Source organism: Myodes glareolus, chromosome 7 (assembly GCF_982192425.1).
Source record: "Myodes glareolus chromosome 7, mMyoGla1.1, whole genome shotgun sequence".
Lineage (NCBI taxonomy): Eukaryota > Metazoa > Chordata > Mammalia > Rodentia > Cricetidae > Myodes > Myodes glareolus.
The window spans coordinates 63,941,331-63,958,821 of record NC_142032.1 but is presented as its reverse complement, the minus strand read 5'-3'; the positions used below and the strand labels follow the sequence as shown (position 1 = coordinate 63,958,821).

General features: G+C 48.5%; 1 protein-coding gene across 1 annotated transcript; it reads left to right on the top strand.

Annotated features, from left to right (window-relative positions):
• The first annotated feature begins 1,638 nt into the window (after positions 1-1,638).
• On the top strand, positions 1,639-17,275 carry Scart1 (scavenger receptor family member expressed on T cells 1). Its single transcript, XM_087908693.1, has 14 exons — positions 1,639-1,699; positions 2,017-2,343; positions 2,824-3,264; positions 8,987-9,301; positions 11,660-12,007; positions 12,145-12,462; positions 12,569-12,883; positions 12,961-13,275; positions 13,554-13,619; positions 13,698-14,012; positions 14,270-14,293; positions 15,968-16,102; positions 16,600-16,790; positions 16,890-17,275. Exons 1-13 carry the CDS (start codon positions 1,639-1,641, stop codon positions 16,779-16,781), a joined length of 3,162 nt encoding a protein of 1,053 aa, XP_087764819.1. The 3' UTR covers positions 16,782-16,790; positions 16,890-17,275.
• Positions 17,276-17,491: the final 216 nt, after the last annotated feature.

Here is a 17,491-nt window from a genome sequence, read left to right as displayed (position 1 = left end):
ATGAGGTGTGCACACAGTCCTTTTGGCAGCTGATTCCTTATGGCAGTCATTGCCAGTCCTTTCCAGAAACCTCTGTGGTTCCACCATGGCTCTTGTTCTGGGTCTTTCTTCTCTTCCAAACCTGGAACATTCGTTTGCATTTGAGGCCAAGGGTTTTGGGTTTCCCACTCACCTTCTTTTCCTTTGGAGGAGAGACTGACTCCTGATGTGGCCTGGTGTTGACCTTCTTGCAGCCTCGAGGCATGGCTTTCCCAAGCTCATTGGCCTGTTGATACATTCGAGGCTTTAGAATTTGTCTGTCTACCATGTCTTTTGTCCAGCACATACTGGAAGATGAATGGTGACCAACGCCATCCAATATTTTCAGATCACTTGTGGTCATATTTATTCAGAATCCCATCCTCCATAGCCAGAGTATTCTTGGATTACAATTCTCATGAAACCAACCCATGGTCACACTCTCTGCATCTTCCCACTAATGACCCCTGTGTGCGATCTTCTCACTGAATGAGAACTATATGAAAAAGACATCTACTTTCCTCTCCCACACAACCTGTCTGGGAAGTATGTTTCCTGGTGTCCTCTCCCTGTGCCATGTGGACCGGCTTGCACGTTTGTGTTAGCATGGGCCCGCATGAAGTCCTGGCAAAGCTTGGCTTCTCTTGGTCTTCAGTTCTAACATCGACCCTCATATCGTGTTACAGCAGAGAACAGAACCTTTTCTGTTATAGACAAATGGACTGCCATGGGGCCTGCCTGGTTCATAGAGGTTCTTCCAAGAGTCTTGGTCCCAATTTTCCTGGACTATTAAGCACTGTTAAACATGCCGTCAGGACAATGGCATGTAGGATGGGAGTTGGTGACCAGGATATGATAGCTCAGTCAAAAGCCTGAGGTTTTGCTGAGGATTCCCAGTTAGAAGAGGGTTGCTGTCTTGTCTGCTTCCATATGGCTGGGTCCTGTCTCCTTACTGGGAGTGGATATCCACTTTACTTCTCTTGCCTGTCTCCCTCCTCATACTTCTCATTCTTTCCCACCCAGAAGCTTCACAAACCTCCCGAGCACCTTGTTGGCGGTGGCTCCAGGTTCTTTCATGCAGTTGGAAAGTTTAAAAATGAGAGGCTTCTCATTTGTTAGCTGGATGTGTAGACATTTCTGTGACCTCTGGTGGAGTGAACTCGTAGGGGCCCGAAGAGAAGCTCCCAGAGAGGGAGAGAAATGTGACGTGATGAAATTTTTAAGTCTATTTACTAATGACTAACCAATCTCGGAAAGACCCCAGTCCTTGTCCAGATCTTCTGTTTGAGGGAGGGAAAGATCCTTACTGTCCTGCTTGACTCCAGTTTCATGAGGCACAGCCATTGAGAACTTGCTGGGAGGCTTCTTGGCCCCCTTCCACCTGGGGTTGCGCTGGGTACCAGCTGCAGGAAGCACACTACTGGTGTGGCACAGTGAGTGAAAGCCTTCCTTGGGTTACAGATGCCAGCTCTGATGTAGGGGAGGCTCCCAGGATGTTTACAGGTTCTGGCTCTAGAACAGCATCACCGTAAATTAGAGCCCACCTTTTGCCTGGAGGCAGAACAAGTACCTATACTGAGACTATCAGTTTGGGGAGCTGACCCTGCCGTGGGATCCAGAATGGCAGGATCCTCTCTGGCTCTGTTTCTCTTGCTGCTGACCTGCTGGACCCTCCCTACTGGTGAGTGTACACTGCTGTTTACTGCTGGTCAGGGATGCAGGTGTGCAAAATATTGGCCACGGAGGGCAGCGGTGGCTTAGTGTGGGTGATGTCTGATGCTTTATTTCTTTGTGTTAGTTTCTGTTTTGCTAAAGCAACCATTTTGATTCTGTGATGATTCTGTGATAATTTAGAATATTCATAGTGAGGGAATCTAAAAAAAAGAGGGAGTAACTGGTCGACAGTGACGATGAGTGAGTTTTCTAATCAAGGAGAACTTGGAATGTGAAATCCCCACCCAGTATTTTCTCCATCTGACTCACGTCTTATCCCGGAAGGACTGACTGGGGAAGATGCCCTGAATCTCATAGATGGTACAGATCAATGCGATGGCCGTCTGCAAGTGGAGCATGGCGGGCATCAAGGCCTCGTGTGTGGTGACCACTGGGGCATGCAGGAAGCTTCTGCGACCTGCAGACAGCTTGGCTGCAGTCACGCACGCTCTACCTACCAGTTTATTCTGAGACCTGAAGAGATGAAGGCACCCTGGCTGTATGGTACCAACTGTAGCGGTGAGGAGGCCACCCTCTGGAATTGTACTCTAGGGACCTGGGGGCCCCTCAGTGACTGCAAGTGCCAGTGTGTGGTGTCAATTAACTGCGCAGGTGAGTCAGATGGGGCCTACTCAAATCCATAGTCTCCCCTGGTCTCCTTTCCTGCCTTGTAGCTAGAGGCACTGAGGTAAGTGTCCAGGCAAGGAGGGGTGTGGTCAGGTGGGAGCCTCTTGCCCTCAGAGAGTCCCATGGTGAGAGACCATGGGGGAAGCTTACCTTCTCTGTTCTAAAGGAAACCAGTCTCACTCTCCTTGTTCGCCTCCTCAATAAATTTTTTCCTGTATTTTTTTTTTTAAGTTAGCCATTGGCTCTGAATATCACGGATGTACCTAGATTACCTCAGGGAACACCTAGGGGGTCCCTATACACTGTCACTGTACCAGGCACAACTTAAGTCAGGGGGACAGGATGGGTTGTGAGGAACGAGCCCTGTCCCAAGCTCTCCTGTGAGCTGCCGTCTCTCCCGTGCATGCCCTGTCTGTGACAGTATTCTGGGAGGATGGGCTCTGTTTGCCCATTTTTCTGGGGTAGCAGTAAAGGCTAGCAATACCACCAGGGATCCTGTTCACTTGCTTCAAACTAAAAATGCCCATCTGCAGACCCTGATCGTGCTCTCTTGGCAGCGGCTTCTAGGAGTGGGTTTTTCTCCTGTGCCACCAGGTGCTAGCTTTCAGCAAGTCATACTGGCCGGAGGTGCCAGTCCGTGCGCTGGGTCTCCCGAGTTGTTGAGTGGGTCTTTCCCCATCCTGAAGTGCGACCTGCAGAAGGAAGAGGCAAGTGTCCTGTGCAGAGACCTGGGGTGCGGCACCGCTCTGCAGTGGTCCAGAGCTCACCAAGGAGGAGGGACTGGAAATCAAGACCAGAAGTTCGTGTCTTGCCAAGGCACGGAGCCTAGCACTTCCTTCTGCAAGATCAATGTGAACTTTGTGGAGCAGTGTGACCTTGTATCTTACACCCAGGTGGTGTGCACAGGTAGGAATGCCCTATGATGAGTGTGTGTTAGTGTGGAGAGTGGGTGTCTCTACATGAGCAAATGGGATCAGGCATCTGCCCCACAGTACAAGGTCAACAGAATCCTAGTTATGCCATGGTTGACACCATTCCACACTGCTACCAGGAGCCATTGGGAGATCCCTCTGTCCGCAAATTGTAAGCTTCCGCACTTTTCTGTGGACACCCGAACCTCGAAACAGGCGCCCGCTTTCCTGACTCGAGCCCACGAGAACGGACGCATGTCCTAGGGGTTTGAACAGACGACACACACACAAAGAGACCGGCTCATCTGCCAAGAGCAAGTGGCAAATGGCAGCTTTATTAAATTTAAGTCAGATATTTATACCAGTGGGCAACCAGGATCAAAAAGGCAAGGCCTCCTCCCAACCAGAAGCAGGAGAAGATTAAAGCTTCCCGGCCCCTCGGGCAGGGTCAGCCAGGGGAGGTAGGCTAAGGGCTCACTGCTAAGACCTTGAATACAGGTGGAATCACCATAACAAAGAGAACCAGGTTCTTGCTAAGTTATCCCCTCAAGCCAGAGCTGGTGCAGAGACTCCAGGAAGCCGGAGGTCACACAGCCCTGCGAATCGCCAGGAGAGAAGGGAAGAAACTTTGCTAGCTACAGCAAATCTGTTGTTGGTGCTTCTCTGCCCAGGATTTCTTTCCAGTTTGGACCTTGGAGATGGTGGACTGTTAGATCAGTGCCCATCTATCTTGATGAATCAGAGGTACCCATTTCTTCCTTGAAGTAAAAGGGGAATGTTGTGGTCAAAATCTGTGTGGGGTTCATTCATGATTTGAAGGAAAGCAAGAGGAGGGGTTCTTGGTCTGTAGACCCAGGACTTGTCCTATTGGCCTCTGGGCCAGGCCTGGTCAGATTGCCTTGTGTCCTTCCATATTGTTTTCCTTTGGGGAGTGGATATCAGCTGTCAGGTCACTTCACCTCCATGGCCGGCACAGAGCCTGTCTGACTATAGTCACTCTGTTCCATGTCTGTCCCAGGAGGCCAACTAATGGGATGTGAGCATTCCCTCTGTCGTGCTGAATTGAATTTGTTTGTGGCTCACCTGCTTTTCTGCGGGCAGGGCTCTGGGGTAGCCACATCTACATTCAGAAGTTTCTACTCTGGCCTGTCTGGAGAGGCCTTCCACTACTGTGTCATTGAGTTGCTGTTGTTCCACTGTCTGAGGGAGCATGGGACTCTTGTGGCCATGACCAGAATGCTGTGCTCACCTCCTCCAAGGAAAGTGAGTCAGATTATAGCCTGGTGGGGTAGGGCCTGTGGTGTTGGTTAGTTCTGGGTTCGGCTGATGGACGGTGATCATCACGGACAGCTATTCAGGCAGCTCAGGTGAGCATCCTCTGTTCCAGAGGGTTTCTCACCTCCCACTCACCTTCTTCTCAAGCCTTTTGCATTTGGAAAACTATCAGCTCAGCTCTGTCACAGATCTCAGAACAGAGGGTAGTTTTGGGGAGCAGTATTGATGGCTTGCATATTCTCTATGGCAGACCTTGATAACACATGCTTCACAGCCCTACCCTATGTACCATTTCCCCCGGTGATGAGGTCCTTTTGTATACATAGTTCAACTTTGCTTCATTCCAACCAGTTTTCTGCCTTGGGCTTGTTCTTCAGTGTCACAACTAAAGCTTGACTTTACAAGTCCAAGGTCCTGCAGAATTGCCTCCTGTTTTCTGGTAAGACAATTTTCCCTCAGCACTGTGTCCAGGACTATGATTCGTTTATTGTTCATGGAGTACTGATTCCATGTAACTCATGTGGATATCCTGTTTCCCCAGCACTTGGAGACATTGTTCTTCCTACATGAGTAGACACTACCCCCTTTTCAGAAACCATATACATGTGAGATGATCTCTGCCCCTCCAGTTTGTTTTCACTGATCTCAATGTCTAGCCTCAAGCCATGCACAGTGCTTTGGTTCATGTGGCTTTGTCTTTATTGGGTGTGTGTTCCATTCTTTGGTTTTTGTTGCTCCTTCTGGATCTTAGGAAAGTGTAGTGACTGCAGGTCCCTTGGTAGAGAATGCTTCTTCAGGTCAGCTGGTGCTGAGAGGACGAGAGATGATTTGGAGAGAAGTCTGAAAGGGCCTTTGGGGAAGAGCTGTGAGGACCCCAGGGAGTTGTTAGTGTGGTTGGAGGAGTGAATCCTGCAGGTGGGCTGCAGTAGGACAATGGATGTATCTGGAAGGACAGTGACCATAGAATTAGAGGACCTAGGGACTCTACCAAGAGTTAGAGTTTCTACTGAACGGAGTTCAGTTGTGAGGATGGGAACCTGTGAGCCAGATGCCAAAATGTCTTAGTTAGGGTTGCTATTGCTGTGATAAAACACCACGATCAAAAGTAACTTGGGGAGAAAAGACCTTCTTTCACTCACAGTTCCATATAACAGTTTATCATTAAAAGTAGTGAGAGCAGTTCCTATTCAAGCAGGGTCAAGAACCTGGAAGCAGGAACCGATACAGAGGCTGTGGAGAAGTGTTGCTTACTGGCTTGCTCCCAGTGGCTGGCTCTTCCTGCTTTATTATAGATACCAGGGCTATCAGCCCAGGGATGGCCCCACCCACAATGACCTGGGTCTTTTCACATCAATCAATAATTAAGAAAATGCTCAACAGGTTTGCCACAGACAAATCTTTTTGTCCCCTTATTTATTTATTTAAAGAATTTCCACTTCCTCCCCTCCTCCCAATACCCTCCGGCTTCCCCCACTCCCTCTCCTCCTCCCTCACCTTTCCCAAGAGCAGTCAGGGTTTCCTGCCCTGTGGGAAATCCAAGTTCCTCCCCCCTCCCTCCAGGTCCAGGAAGGTGAGCATCCAAACAGGCCAGGATCCCAAAAAGCCAGTCCATGCAGACGAAACAAGACCCAGTGCCATTGTCAATGGCTTCTCAGTCAGCCCCCATGTCAGTCACATTCAGAGAATTGGGTTTGATCACATGCTCGTTCAGTCCCAGTCCAGCTGGCCTTGGTGAGCTCTCATTCGATCAGTCCCCTTGTATCAGTGGGTGAACGCATCCCTGGCAGTCCTGACTTCCTTTTTCATGTTCTCCTTCCTTCTGCTCTTCATTTGGACCTTGGGGGCTCAGTCCAGTGCTCCAATGTGGGTCTCCGTCTCTATCTCCATCCATCGTCAGATGAAGGCTCCCTCTAGTTCTGCTTTCCTTGCTCACGATCTCCCTCCCTCTGCTTCTCATTTGGACCTAGGGAGTTAAGTCCAGTGTTCCAATATGTGTCTCTGTCTCTATCTCCATCCTTCGCCATATGAAGGTTTTGTGGGAGATGGTTAGGGAGAGGGGAGAGGGGGAGGATTGGGGATGGCTTGGGGGAATGGGAGGGGGGGAGGGAGGAAGGATGGTTATGGGAGCAGGGAAGTTTATATCTCAACTAAGGGAGCCATTTTAGGGTTTGCAAGAGACTTGATTCTGGAGGGGTTCCCAGGCCCAAGGAGAGGTCCCCAGATTGTTCCCTGGGCAGCAGAGGAGAGGGTGCCTGAATTGGCCTTGGCCCATAACCATACTGATGAATATTTTGCATGTCGCCACAGCCAAATCTTATGGAGGCATTTCCTCAACTGAGACTCCTTTCTCTTTGAGGACTCTAGCTTGTGTCCAGTTGATGTAAAACTAGCCAGCACAGTGAGAATGAAGAGATTGTAATAGAAAACAAGAAGAATGCTGAGAATTGCCTACTTGACACCAAGGCTAATTATTTTATTTGCATACATCCTAGTATTCTTTGTAATATTATTTGAGAATTTCGTGTATGAATTCTGTACTTATATAATTCTTCCACTTCCTTTATATTTATCATGTCCCTTCCACTCCTTTTCAAATTCATGATTTCTTGTTTTTACATTATAATTGTTAAATATATGGATATCAGTTTATACCCACACCCTGCTGAGATCATTGGTGTTGCTCATGTGTTCAGGGCTGATTCTTGGGACTGGCTGGCTTAGCAGGAGTCTAGTTTCTGTTGAGAACTGATTCTCCCTCTCCCATCAACCAACAAGTGCCTGTAGTTCTTATTCTAGGGGTGAAGCCCAAGAGCATTTCCCCATCCATGTCGGCATGTCAATTGGTGCTGTCATTTTTTTTAGGTATTCTTTCGGTAGTCATATTTTTGTGATCTCTTGGGTACAGTTTCTTTGTCATTTATAGAAGACACTATCTTGCAGCTCTATCCTGGACCTCTTAACAGTTTTAATAGGAAACCTTAAATTTTTATTGACTCTAAATGCTGCAACTTATGCAGAAAGTTCTGGATATACATTTTTATTTGCGGAGACCTGTCAGCACAATTGAAGTTCGTTACTTATTCCTTGCACACGAACCAGTCAGTTCAAAAGAAGGAAATGGCGATCACTGCACACTCCACCTCTTAGAAACAAATGTGTGAAACCAAATGGTGTGGATCTATTGAGAGGTTTCTTTGCAGAAAACCAGATGCAAACTCACAGGGCAAAGTCCATCAGTGTGTATTGTGTTTCCCCCTGACATTCAATTGCTCAGAATGCCTCACCATTAAGTAGACGTATGTGCCATGTTTGAAATGGTGGCATCATATCTACTTACTCAGTTGTTCATTAGTTTTTATACCAACCATATTGTATGAATTTCTTGTGTGGCTACCTTGTAAGCATGTGTGTTTCCATAGGGAGTTATGTATCCCTGATGGCTACACATAGGACAAGTATTCATATTTGGGGATGAAATTGCTAAGTCTGTCTGTTCATGCTATACTGATCTTAAAAGTGCTCAGGTGTTCAGACAGAGTTTCTGTTTGAGGCAGAGAAAAGTTCTTGCTGTCCTTCCTGGTTCTGGACTTAGTAGCTGCAGCCTCTGTGACCTTGTTAGGTGGAGGATCCTTGACCTCCTCATATCTGGATCTGTATTGGGCTCTGACTGCTGGAGGCATCAGACTGATGGTGCTGTCTGGGCCCTGGCACAGAGGGTGAGTTTCCGCTATGAGTGACAGATGAGTGTCCTGATGTGGGGCAGACACTCAGGGTGCTTATGGTCTCTATCCAGGACACCACCACTCTAAATTAGAGTGATATCATTCTAAATAGGAGGCAGAGACACTGGTACCCTCCGACCAATGCAACAGGTAGTGTGCAGAGGTAGAGATGCCTCACCCTGAGCATTTTAGTCTAGATGTTGGATATCTCGAGATGAGCAAAGGAGATTTATCTATCTGTCTCCAAACATAGAGTCAATAGAATTCTCTCCCTTGAAGAGTTTGTCACCATTACTACTGAGGTGATTCAGGGTGGTCCCGGGGTGTCCTTGGATAGTGTCATTGTACCGTGTGTTCTGCCCATAGCTCATGTTTAGTCTGCACTCTGGGTTTGAGGAGCTGTTGGGGTACAACCCATTTGCCTTGCTTGTGATGATATGAGGTCCATGTCTCTCTAGAAGCAAAAATCCTAGGAGAATATTTATGGTCAGAATCTGTGTGGGTTCCAGCTTCCAAGTGAGGTACGAGGAGCAGCTTCAACATCCTTGTGTAGAGCTCAGAAGTTGCCTTGTAGGCCACTGTGCCAGGACCAGGAGAGGCTGTCCCTGTCCTCCTATACCATTCCTCACTGGGGGACTGGGTGGCAGTCATCACTTCACTCCAGTGACCTGCAGGAGCCCTGCCTTGACCTCAGTTGCTTCATTTAGTGTTTGTCTTCAGGTCACGTAGAGGCCCGGCTGCTAGGCGGCACACACCCCTGTGAAGGACGCCTGGAGGTTCTTCGAGGACTTACCTGGGGCTCTGTCTGCTATGATGACCTGGACCTGCCCATGGCCCACGTGGTTTGTCAGGAGGTGGGGTGTGGCACTGCTGTATCCATACTCAAGAGTTCCCACTTTGGCCATGGATCAGGGCCTGTGTGGACAGAGGCCTTTCGCTGTGTGGGCAATGAATCACTGCTGTTCCATTGTCAGAGGGAGCCTGGACATCAGTGTGGCCATGATCGAGATGCTGCATTAACCTGCTCAGGGGAAAGTGAGTCCGTTCACAACCTAGAAGGGTGTTGGGCTGTGTTAGTGGGATCAATGATCTGAGTGATGGACTGTGATGAGCATGGATGGACAGCTGTGGGCAGATGCTCAGGACTTGTGTTCTCTCCTGTCCTGGAAGTTCCATGGTCTCTTTTTCACGTTTCTCTCCTCTCATGTGTCTGCTTTCCCTTTTCACCTTTGGGGAAATGACTGCACAGCTGTCACAGATCTCAGAACAGGTGGTAGTACTGATGGTTCCTCATATTCTCGATGGCAGGCCTTGGTAATACATGGCTCACAGCCCCACCATGTGCGTTGTTTCCCTGGTGATGAGGTCTGCTTTTATACACAGCTCAACTTTGCTTCATTCCAACCAGTCTTCTGCCTTGTCTTGTTCTTTGGTGTCACATCTAAAGCTTGGCTTTACAAGTCCAAGGAGGTTTGCTCCCCTTAATGTAGATCTTGTGCGATTTATCTTTTAAGATGTGTATTCTGTAAAATATTTCCCGTGTTTAATTAATATGTACTTAGTGTCTATTTAAGGGGTGCAGTCTGGCATGGTAATTCATGTTATAATGTGCACTGGTCAGGTCTGGGTAACTAGGGTATCTGTCATCTTAGACATGGCTTTTTTGTTGAGAACATTCAACACCTTATCCTCTAACTATTTTGAAATATTCCACAAGTTATGGTCAGCCACATTAGAGAGCATTATAAGTCTGGTTGTTCCATGACACATTTAACCGTTCTCCCTCAACTCTCCAACCCTTCTTGGCTCTGGTAACCGGTATGTGATTCTGTCCTTCTGTTCTATCAACATCTTTCTCATGAAGATGAGAACTTGTGTTTTGTTTCACCTAATGATTTATTTTGCTTAATGTCTTCTTTTCTGTGTATATTCCTCCAGATGGCAGAGTTCAGTCTTCCCAGTGGCTGAGATACCTATCATCTTGTTCACACACTGTCTTAGTTAGAGTTTCTATTGCTATGATGAGACAACATGACTATGGTAACTCCTATAAAGGAAAATATTTAATTGGGGGTGGCTTACAGCTTCAAAAGTTTGGTCCATTATCATGGTGGACATGGCAGCATGAAGGGAGACATGGTGCTGGAGAAGGAGCTGAGAGTTCTATATCCCAATCCCCAGGCAACAGGAAGTGAACTGTGTCATTGGGAGTAGCTTGAGTATAGGAGACCTCAAAACCTACCCACACAGTGACACTTCCTCCAACAAGACCACAGCTACAGCAGCAAGGCCACACCTCCGGATATATCCACTTCCTATGGGCAAACATTCAAACGCGTGTGTCTATGGGGCCCATAGCTATTCACATTATCACACACCTTGCTTTCCTTACCAAGTCACTCTTTAAGGGATACCTAAGTCGACTCCATGGCCCACTGTGGATAGTGCTGAAATAAACACATCTTCCACATGCTCTTTTGAGTGCCTTTGGCTAGATGACCAGAAGTGGGATTATTGACCTGTGTGGCTATTCTATTCCTGGTTTTCCTAGGAAGCCTCATATTGCATGTATAGCTTTAGATACTGAATGAAATTCAGGATTTTTTTTTTAAAACTGAGATTGGTTCTATCCCTTTCTTTTCAGTATGTTCTTTATAAACATGCTTATCTGCTTAGGGATACCCCAGAGGTCTCCAGGGCACTGTTCATTTGGGATAACATCAGTGGGTCTATCATTATGTTCCTTGATTCTTCTGTTCTACCCTTAAATCCCGGCAGTCATATCCTTGGGCTACACAATTTTCTTTTTGGTTCATTTCATGATTCCTGACAGGTTGTTGAGATTCAGTTTACAGGGACATTGCTCATAGTCCTCACATTTTCCAGTTCTTTTCATACTTTCTAACAGATTAAAGACCTCATGCTTAGGATTGTGTGGTATGTTGCTTTTGGAGCTTCTTTTCATAGATAAAATGGTTATTGAGGCAACACAGAGAGATTTCCTTTAGTGATCAGAAAAAACTATTCTTCTCTTAGTCTGTAGGTTAATTCTCTGTTATATTCCTGACTGGTCTCCAGGCCTCTTAATTGCCCAGTTTTCTACCTGCTTGTGTGTAGTCAATGTTGAAGGCATCATCTCACTAGAGATGTCCCATATTCAATTTCAAGAAATTTGATGCATCTAGTTTCCCCAGCATGATCCCTGAGTTAGGAAGGGTAGAGGTATTGGGGATGTGAGGGCTTGGGGAGAAGGGGATGGAGTTGGTAGGGTCGGGGTGCAGGAGCTACTTAGCCTACCTTCAATAGCAGCACCCTGCAAAGACACTCTTCTGCTTAGTCAGTTTGCACGTGTCCCGTGTGTAAGAAACTCACACTGAACGCGGGTGTCCGCAGCTCTGGGATGTGGAGATTTCACTGATCCCAGCTCTCCCTTAGAGTTCCGGCTGGTCAATGGCAGCGGCCGCTGTGAGGGTCGCGTGGAGCTTCGGGTAAAGGAGAACTGGCTGCCCCTCTGTGCTGCCCACTGGGACCTAGCAGACGCCATGGTGCTCTGCCACCAGCTCAACTGTGGCCGTGCAGTGGTCATACCCCATGGAGGCCACTTTGGAAATGTGAGGGAACCTATCTGGACAGATGTGTTTCGCTGTGTGGGGACAGAGCCTCACTTGCTGAGCTGCCCAGCAAGCACCCTAGGGACCCAGGCATGCACCCTGGAAAATCCAGCCTCTGTTATCTGTTCAGGTGAGTGCAGGCAGTCATGAGACTGTGAAGGAAAAGGTAAGCAGGACTGATGGACAGAGGCAGGAAAGGGAAGGATGAGGACATGTGAGGCTCTTCGATGCAATGGTCCTCTGCCCTTCAGAGTTTCTCTCTGTCAGGTCTCCAGGACGCCCTGCGGCTGAGTGATGGGCAGAGCCACTGTGACGGGCGAGTAGAAATCTTTCTGGATGGTGTGTGGGGGCGTGTGCTGGACAATGCCTGGGACCTGCATGATGCTGCTGTGGTGTGCCGACAGCTGGGATGCGGAGAGGCACAGCAAGCCTATGATGCTCCAGCACCGGGCCACAAGACAGTCCCTGTGGGGCTGAGCCTGGTGCGGTGCTTGGGCTCTGAGACCCACCTGACTCGGTGCAATGTGTCCGTGTCTCAGCTGGTGACTGCGGGGACTTTGCAGGATGCGGGCGTGGTATGCTCAGGTGAGTGTGAGTGTGGGGTGTCCTCTCCTCTCCCCTCCCCCCACCCTGGGTTCCTGCTTTGTTCTTGCAGTCCAGTGTGCCCTGACTGGGTCTCTCCTCTCTGCAGGGAGCTTGCGCATACGGTTGGCAGAGGGTAAGGGCCGCTGTGCTGGGCGTGTTGAAGTGTTCTATCAGGGCACATGGGGCACTGTATGCGATGATGCCTGGGACCTACGCGATGCCCACGTCGTCTGCAGGCAGCTGGGCTGTGGCTATGCCCTTAGTGCCCCCGGGGCTGCCCATTTTGGAGCAGGTACTGGGCGCATCTGGATGGACGAACTGGGCTGCCTAGGTGAGGAGGCTGCTCTCTGGGAGTGCCAGTCTGGAGGCTGGGGCCAACACGACTGTGGGCACAAGGAAGACGCAGGCGTGGTCTGTTCAGGTGGGTGCTACAGGTCCAGTTTGACACATCCCAGTCCTCCCCAACTCTGCCTGGCTGACTGGGCCCTCTCTCTGCAGAATTCACTGATATAAGGCTGCAGGAACACAGCCAGACATGCACAGGACGCCTGGAAGTTTTCTACAATGGGACCTGGGGTGGCGTTTGCCAGTCCTTGAATGCTGCCTCCCTGAGGGTTCTGTGTGAACAACTGGGCTGTGGGTCCCAAGGGCAGCTGCTGGCCAGACCAAGGAGCTCATCTACACTTGAGACTGTCTGGTTGAAGTCCATTCAGTGCAGAGACAAGCATGACAGGTCCTTGTGGCAATGTCCCTCAGAGCCCTGGAACAGGCATTCTTGCCTCAGTGGAGAGGAGGCTTGGCTGCTGTGTACAGGTGAGCTGTGTTGTGAGTTCCCAAGGGGTCTCACTGGGGCTCTGGGTGGGGTGTGGCTCATAGAGACTCAGCTCAGGATCCTGTTGCTTCCTCTTTCTCCTAAAGATGGTTCAGAGGGGGAATAGTGTGTGGAATTCTCAGGCTTTGTGGCTCTCCTTTGAGACCTAGAGAGTTTTCTCCCTCTAGTTATGGGGAGACATCATGAGAGAAAGAAAGTAGTTCCTGGGTTTTAGGTTCCTGAGCTTGTGACATTGGTATGTTTCTTAATTCCCACGCAGAAAAGACAGAAGTTTCTCAGGATATGCGGCAGGTTCCCAATTGCTCATCAGCACTTAGCTGCCCAGGTAACTCTCCCTCCACAAGTCTCCTAAGAACCTGTCAGCCCGAAAGCATCATGCACTGATTGTTGACCCCTTTTACAGAGGAAGGCGCGCTTCGCGTGTTTGGGGGTGAGGATGGCTGCTCTGGACGAGTGGAATTCTGGCATGCAGGTTCTTGGGGCACAGTGTGCGATGACTCCTGGGACCTGGCAGATGCAGAAGTTGTGTGCCGGCAGCTGGGCTGTGGCCCGGCCATAGCTGCCTTGCATAATGCTGCCTTTGGCCCTGGTTCAGGGCCTATATGGCTAGATGAAGTGGGATGCCGAGGCAGTGAGACATCTTTGGGAGCCTGCCAGGCAGAACCGTGGGGCTATGGAGACTGCTCCCACAAGGAGGATGCTGGCGTACACTGCCTAGGTGAGTGAGGCAGCAGACAGTGGTGGGAAGAGGAAGGCCAGATCGATATTTCTGCCTATTTTCTACCCTTATTCTGATCAGACACATCCTTGAGCACAGAACCCCAACGTTTAGGGTATCATTGGTGCTCCAGGGACTGATTGCCACCCTCGGTCCTATATAGCTCATGCTGACATACTGGCTGCCACCTACAAGGTATGGGCCCATCTGTGTCATTGAAGGTTGTTGGTAATTCCCAACCTGCATTTCTTTTGCAGATATCTCTGGGACCATGGCATCAGGTAAGTGGTTCTTTGTTAATCCTTCCCTCCACTCATCCATCATTACTGGAACAGCCTGCAAAGGCACCCTTTCCTGACCTTTCTTGAGAACCGCTGAGACCACATGCCACGGGCACACTTTGCATCAGGTATAAGTCTGTGGGGATGATCTCCCAGTCTGTGATGGAAACTGTTCATCTCTCCTGTGCCTGCTGGATGGGAGAACATGGGGACCAAACTCCCGGGCCATAAGCAGCTCCTTCTTGGAGCCTTAAACTTGCAGACCATGTGGTTTTGTCGGAGTAGACTGTATTCTAGTGTGTCCATAACAGAGCAGAGGGAAAGACAATGAGAACCCCCCCCCCCCCAAACTTTCAACTTTCTCCTTTCTTCAACTCAGGACTGAGCACTTGGGTCCTCTTTCCTGGGGCATCTTGCCTTGTTAACACAGATGATCTTTTCTTTTCATTGTTTATTGAGCGATATGTTTTTTTCCACTCCCCTCCTTTCCTCCCCTATCCTCTTCTATCCTCTCTTATGATCCCCACACTTCCATTTTACTCAGGAGATCTTGTCTTTTTTCTATTTCCTGTGTAGATTAGCTCCATGTATGTCTTTGGGTCCTCTTTGTTGTCTAGGTTCTCTGGGTTTGTGAACTATAGGCTAGTTTTCTTTGTTTTATACATAAAAGCCACTTATGAGTGAGTACATATTATATCTATCTTTCTGGGTCTGGGTTACCTCACTAAATATGATGTTTTCTAGATCCATCCATTTGTCTGCAAAATCAAGATGTCACTATTTTTTTCTGCTGTGTAGTACTCCGTTGTGTAAATGTACCACATTTTCTTTATTCATACCTTGATCAAGGGACATTTAGGTTGTTTCCAGGTTCTAGCTATAACAAATAATGATGCTATGAACATAGCTGAGCACATGTCCTTGTGGCAAAATTGAGCATCCTTTGGGTATATACTCAAAAGTGGTATTGCTGGTTCTTGAGGTAGGTTGTTTCCTAATTTTCTGAGAAATCGCCATACTGATTTTCAAATTGATTGAACCGGTTTGCACTCCCACCAGCAATGGAGGAGTGTTCCCTTTACCACACATCCTCTCCAGCACAAGCTGTCATCAGTGTTTTTGATCTTGGCCATTCTTACAGGAATCTCAGAGTTGTTTTCATTTGCATTTCACTGATGGCTAAGGATGTTGAGTATTTCCTTAAGTGTCTTTCATCCATTTTAGATTCTTCTGTTGAGAGTTCTCTGTTTAGGCCTGCACCCCATTTTCCATTGGATTATCTGTTCTTTTGATGTCTAATCTCCTGAGTTCTTTGTATATTTTGGAGATCAGCCCTCTCTCCAATGTGGGGTTGGTGAAGATCTTTTCCCACTCTGTAGGCAGCCATTATGTCTTGTTGACCATGTCCTTTGCTTTACAGAAGCTTCTCAGTTTCAGAAGATCCCATTTATTAGTTGTTTCTCTAAGTGTCTGTGCTACTGGGGTTATATTTAGGAAGTGGTTATACATGATGATTTTACATGAACAGTTACCTGCTAATGTAACACTGACACCAAGCTGTCCTGGGTTGCTCATGGGGAGGTTGATGTCATCCAGCCCAAGCATCAGCTTGTCCCAGGGAGCCCAGGTACATAGTATACACTTTTATTCATTATCTGTTTCTGTGTTCCATAGGCAATTCTTTGGCTTCTCTACCACCTGAGGTCTGGACCCTGCCTGAGATTGCCTGCCTGGTCCTCAGCTGCCTCCTGGGCATAGTTTGTCTGGTCCTGGCTGCTCAGTGGTGTCACAGCAGAGTTATTAGCATGGGTGAGGAACAAGCTTGTAATGTGTCCCGAAGGCAGTGAAACAGAAGTGTAGGGGAAGCGTTGTGAAACTCCAGCTACCACACACCCTCTCTGTTCTAATTATTGTCCTAAATGCTGGCAAGTCTCCATGATAGCCAATGCTGAGTTAGTATTGGTAGATTCCTGGATTATTATGGTCTGGAGGATTCTGTGTTTGTCCACTGTGCTGAGGACATCCTGCAGGACCACAATGGGCTCCATTGCCTCACCCACCATCGCTTGTGCTGTCCTGACTGAGATCTTTCACAGATGAGCTGTGATCCTTACACTTACACATCCTACACCAGACCTTTGAGCATTGTGTATCCTGAGTAGGAGGGATCACACTGAGGGCACCTGCGGTGAGGGGTGTCTCCCTGTATCTGGGTTCTCAGCATGCAAAAGAGCCACAGGATCCAGAGAGGGTGGCTGAGGTTTTAGCTGTGCTTGTTTTGGAAAGTTCTGGTATGATCTCTGCAGGTTCGGGAGCGATGGGGCAGGGGTCCTCAGATGCTGTCTATGAATACATTGAAACAGTCCCTATGGAGGAAAGAGCAGAGGAGTCAGCAGCATCCCGGGGCCTGGTGCAGGATGAGGATTATGATGATGCAGAAGAGCCTGAAAACAGCCCTGCGGAAGATGTGGAGGCTGGGTACCATTGAGCTGGACTAGTGTGTACCGCTGTTCCCTGAGTTCCAGTGTACCCTTTCTCATAAAGTGGTTCTACTGTGGCCTGAGGACCAAATGGGTGTCTCTCCCTTTAAATATAGATGGAGCCGTCTGCTGCCTGCATGCTGACGCTGATGCTGAAGCTGAAAGAGAAAACTGTGATGGTCACTATCTTCAACAGATGATGCTCTCACCCACTGATACAAGGGGACGGATCTAATGAGAGTTTACCAAGGCCAGTTGGACTGGGACTGAACGAGGACGTGATCTAACCAGATTCTCGGAATTTGGCCGGATTCTCTGAATGTGGCTGGCCCGAAGTCTTTCTGAAAAGCCATTGACTATGACACTGGGACTTGTTTCCTCTGCATATACTGGATTTTGGGGATCCAGTCTGTTTGGATACTCACCTTCCTGGACCTGGAGGGAGGGGGGAGGAACTTGAACTTCCCACAGGGCAGGAAACCCTGACTGCCCTAAGGGATGAAGAGGGAGGAGGAGAGGGAGTGGGGGGGAGTGGGAGGGTGTTGGGAAGAGGGGCGGAAATGGAAACTTTCATAATTTAATAAAATTACTTAAAAAAAAACCTGTCCAAAGTATGGTATCCCCCTCAGAGACTATAGTCTTCCCTGTCCCCATTTACCAAACTGATGTCATTAAACTGCTTTCTACTTAGAACTAATTGTCCTCCCTAGAACTGTTT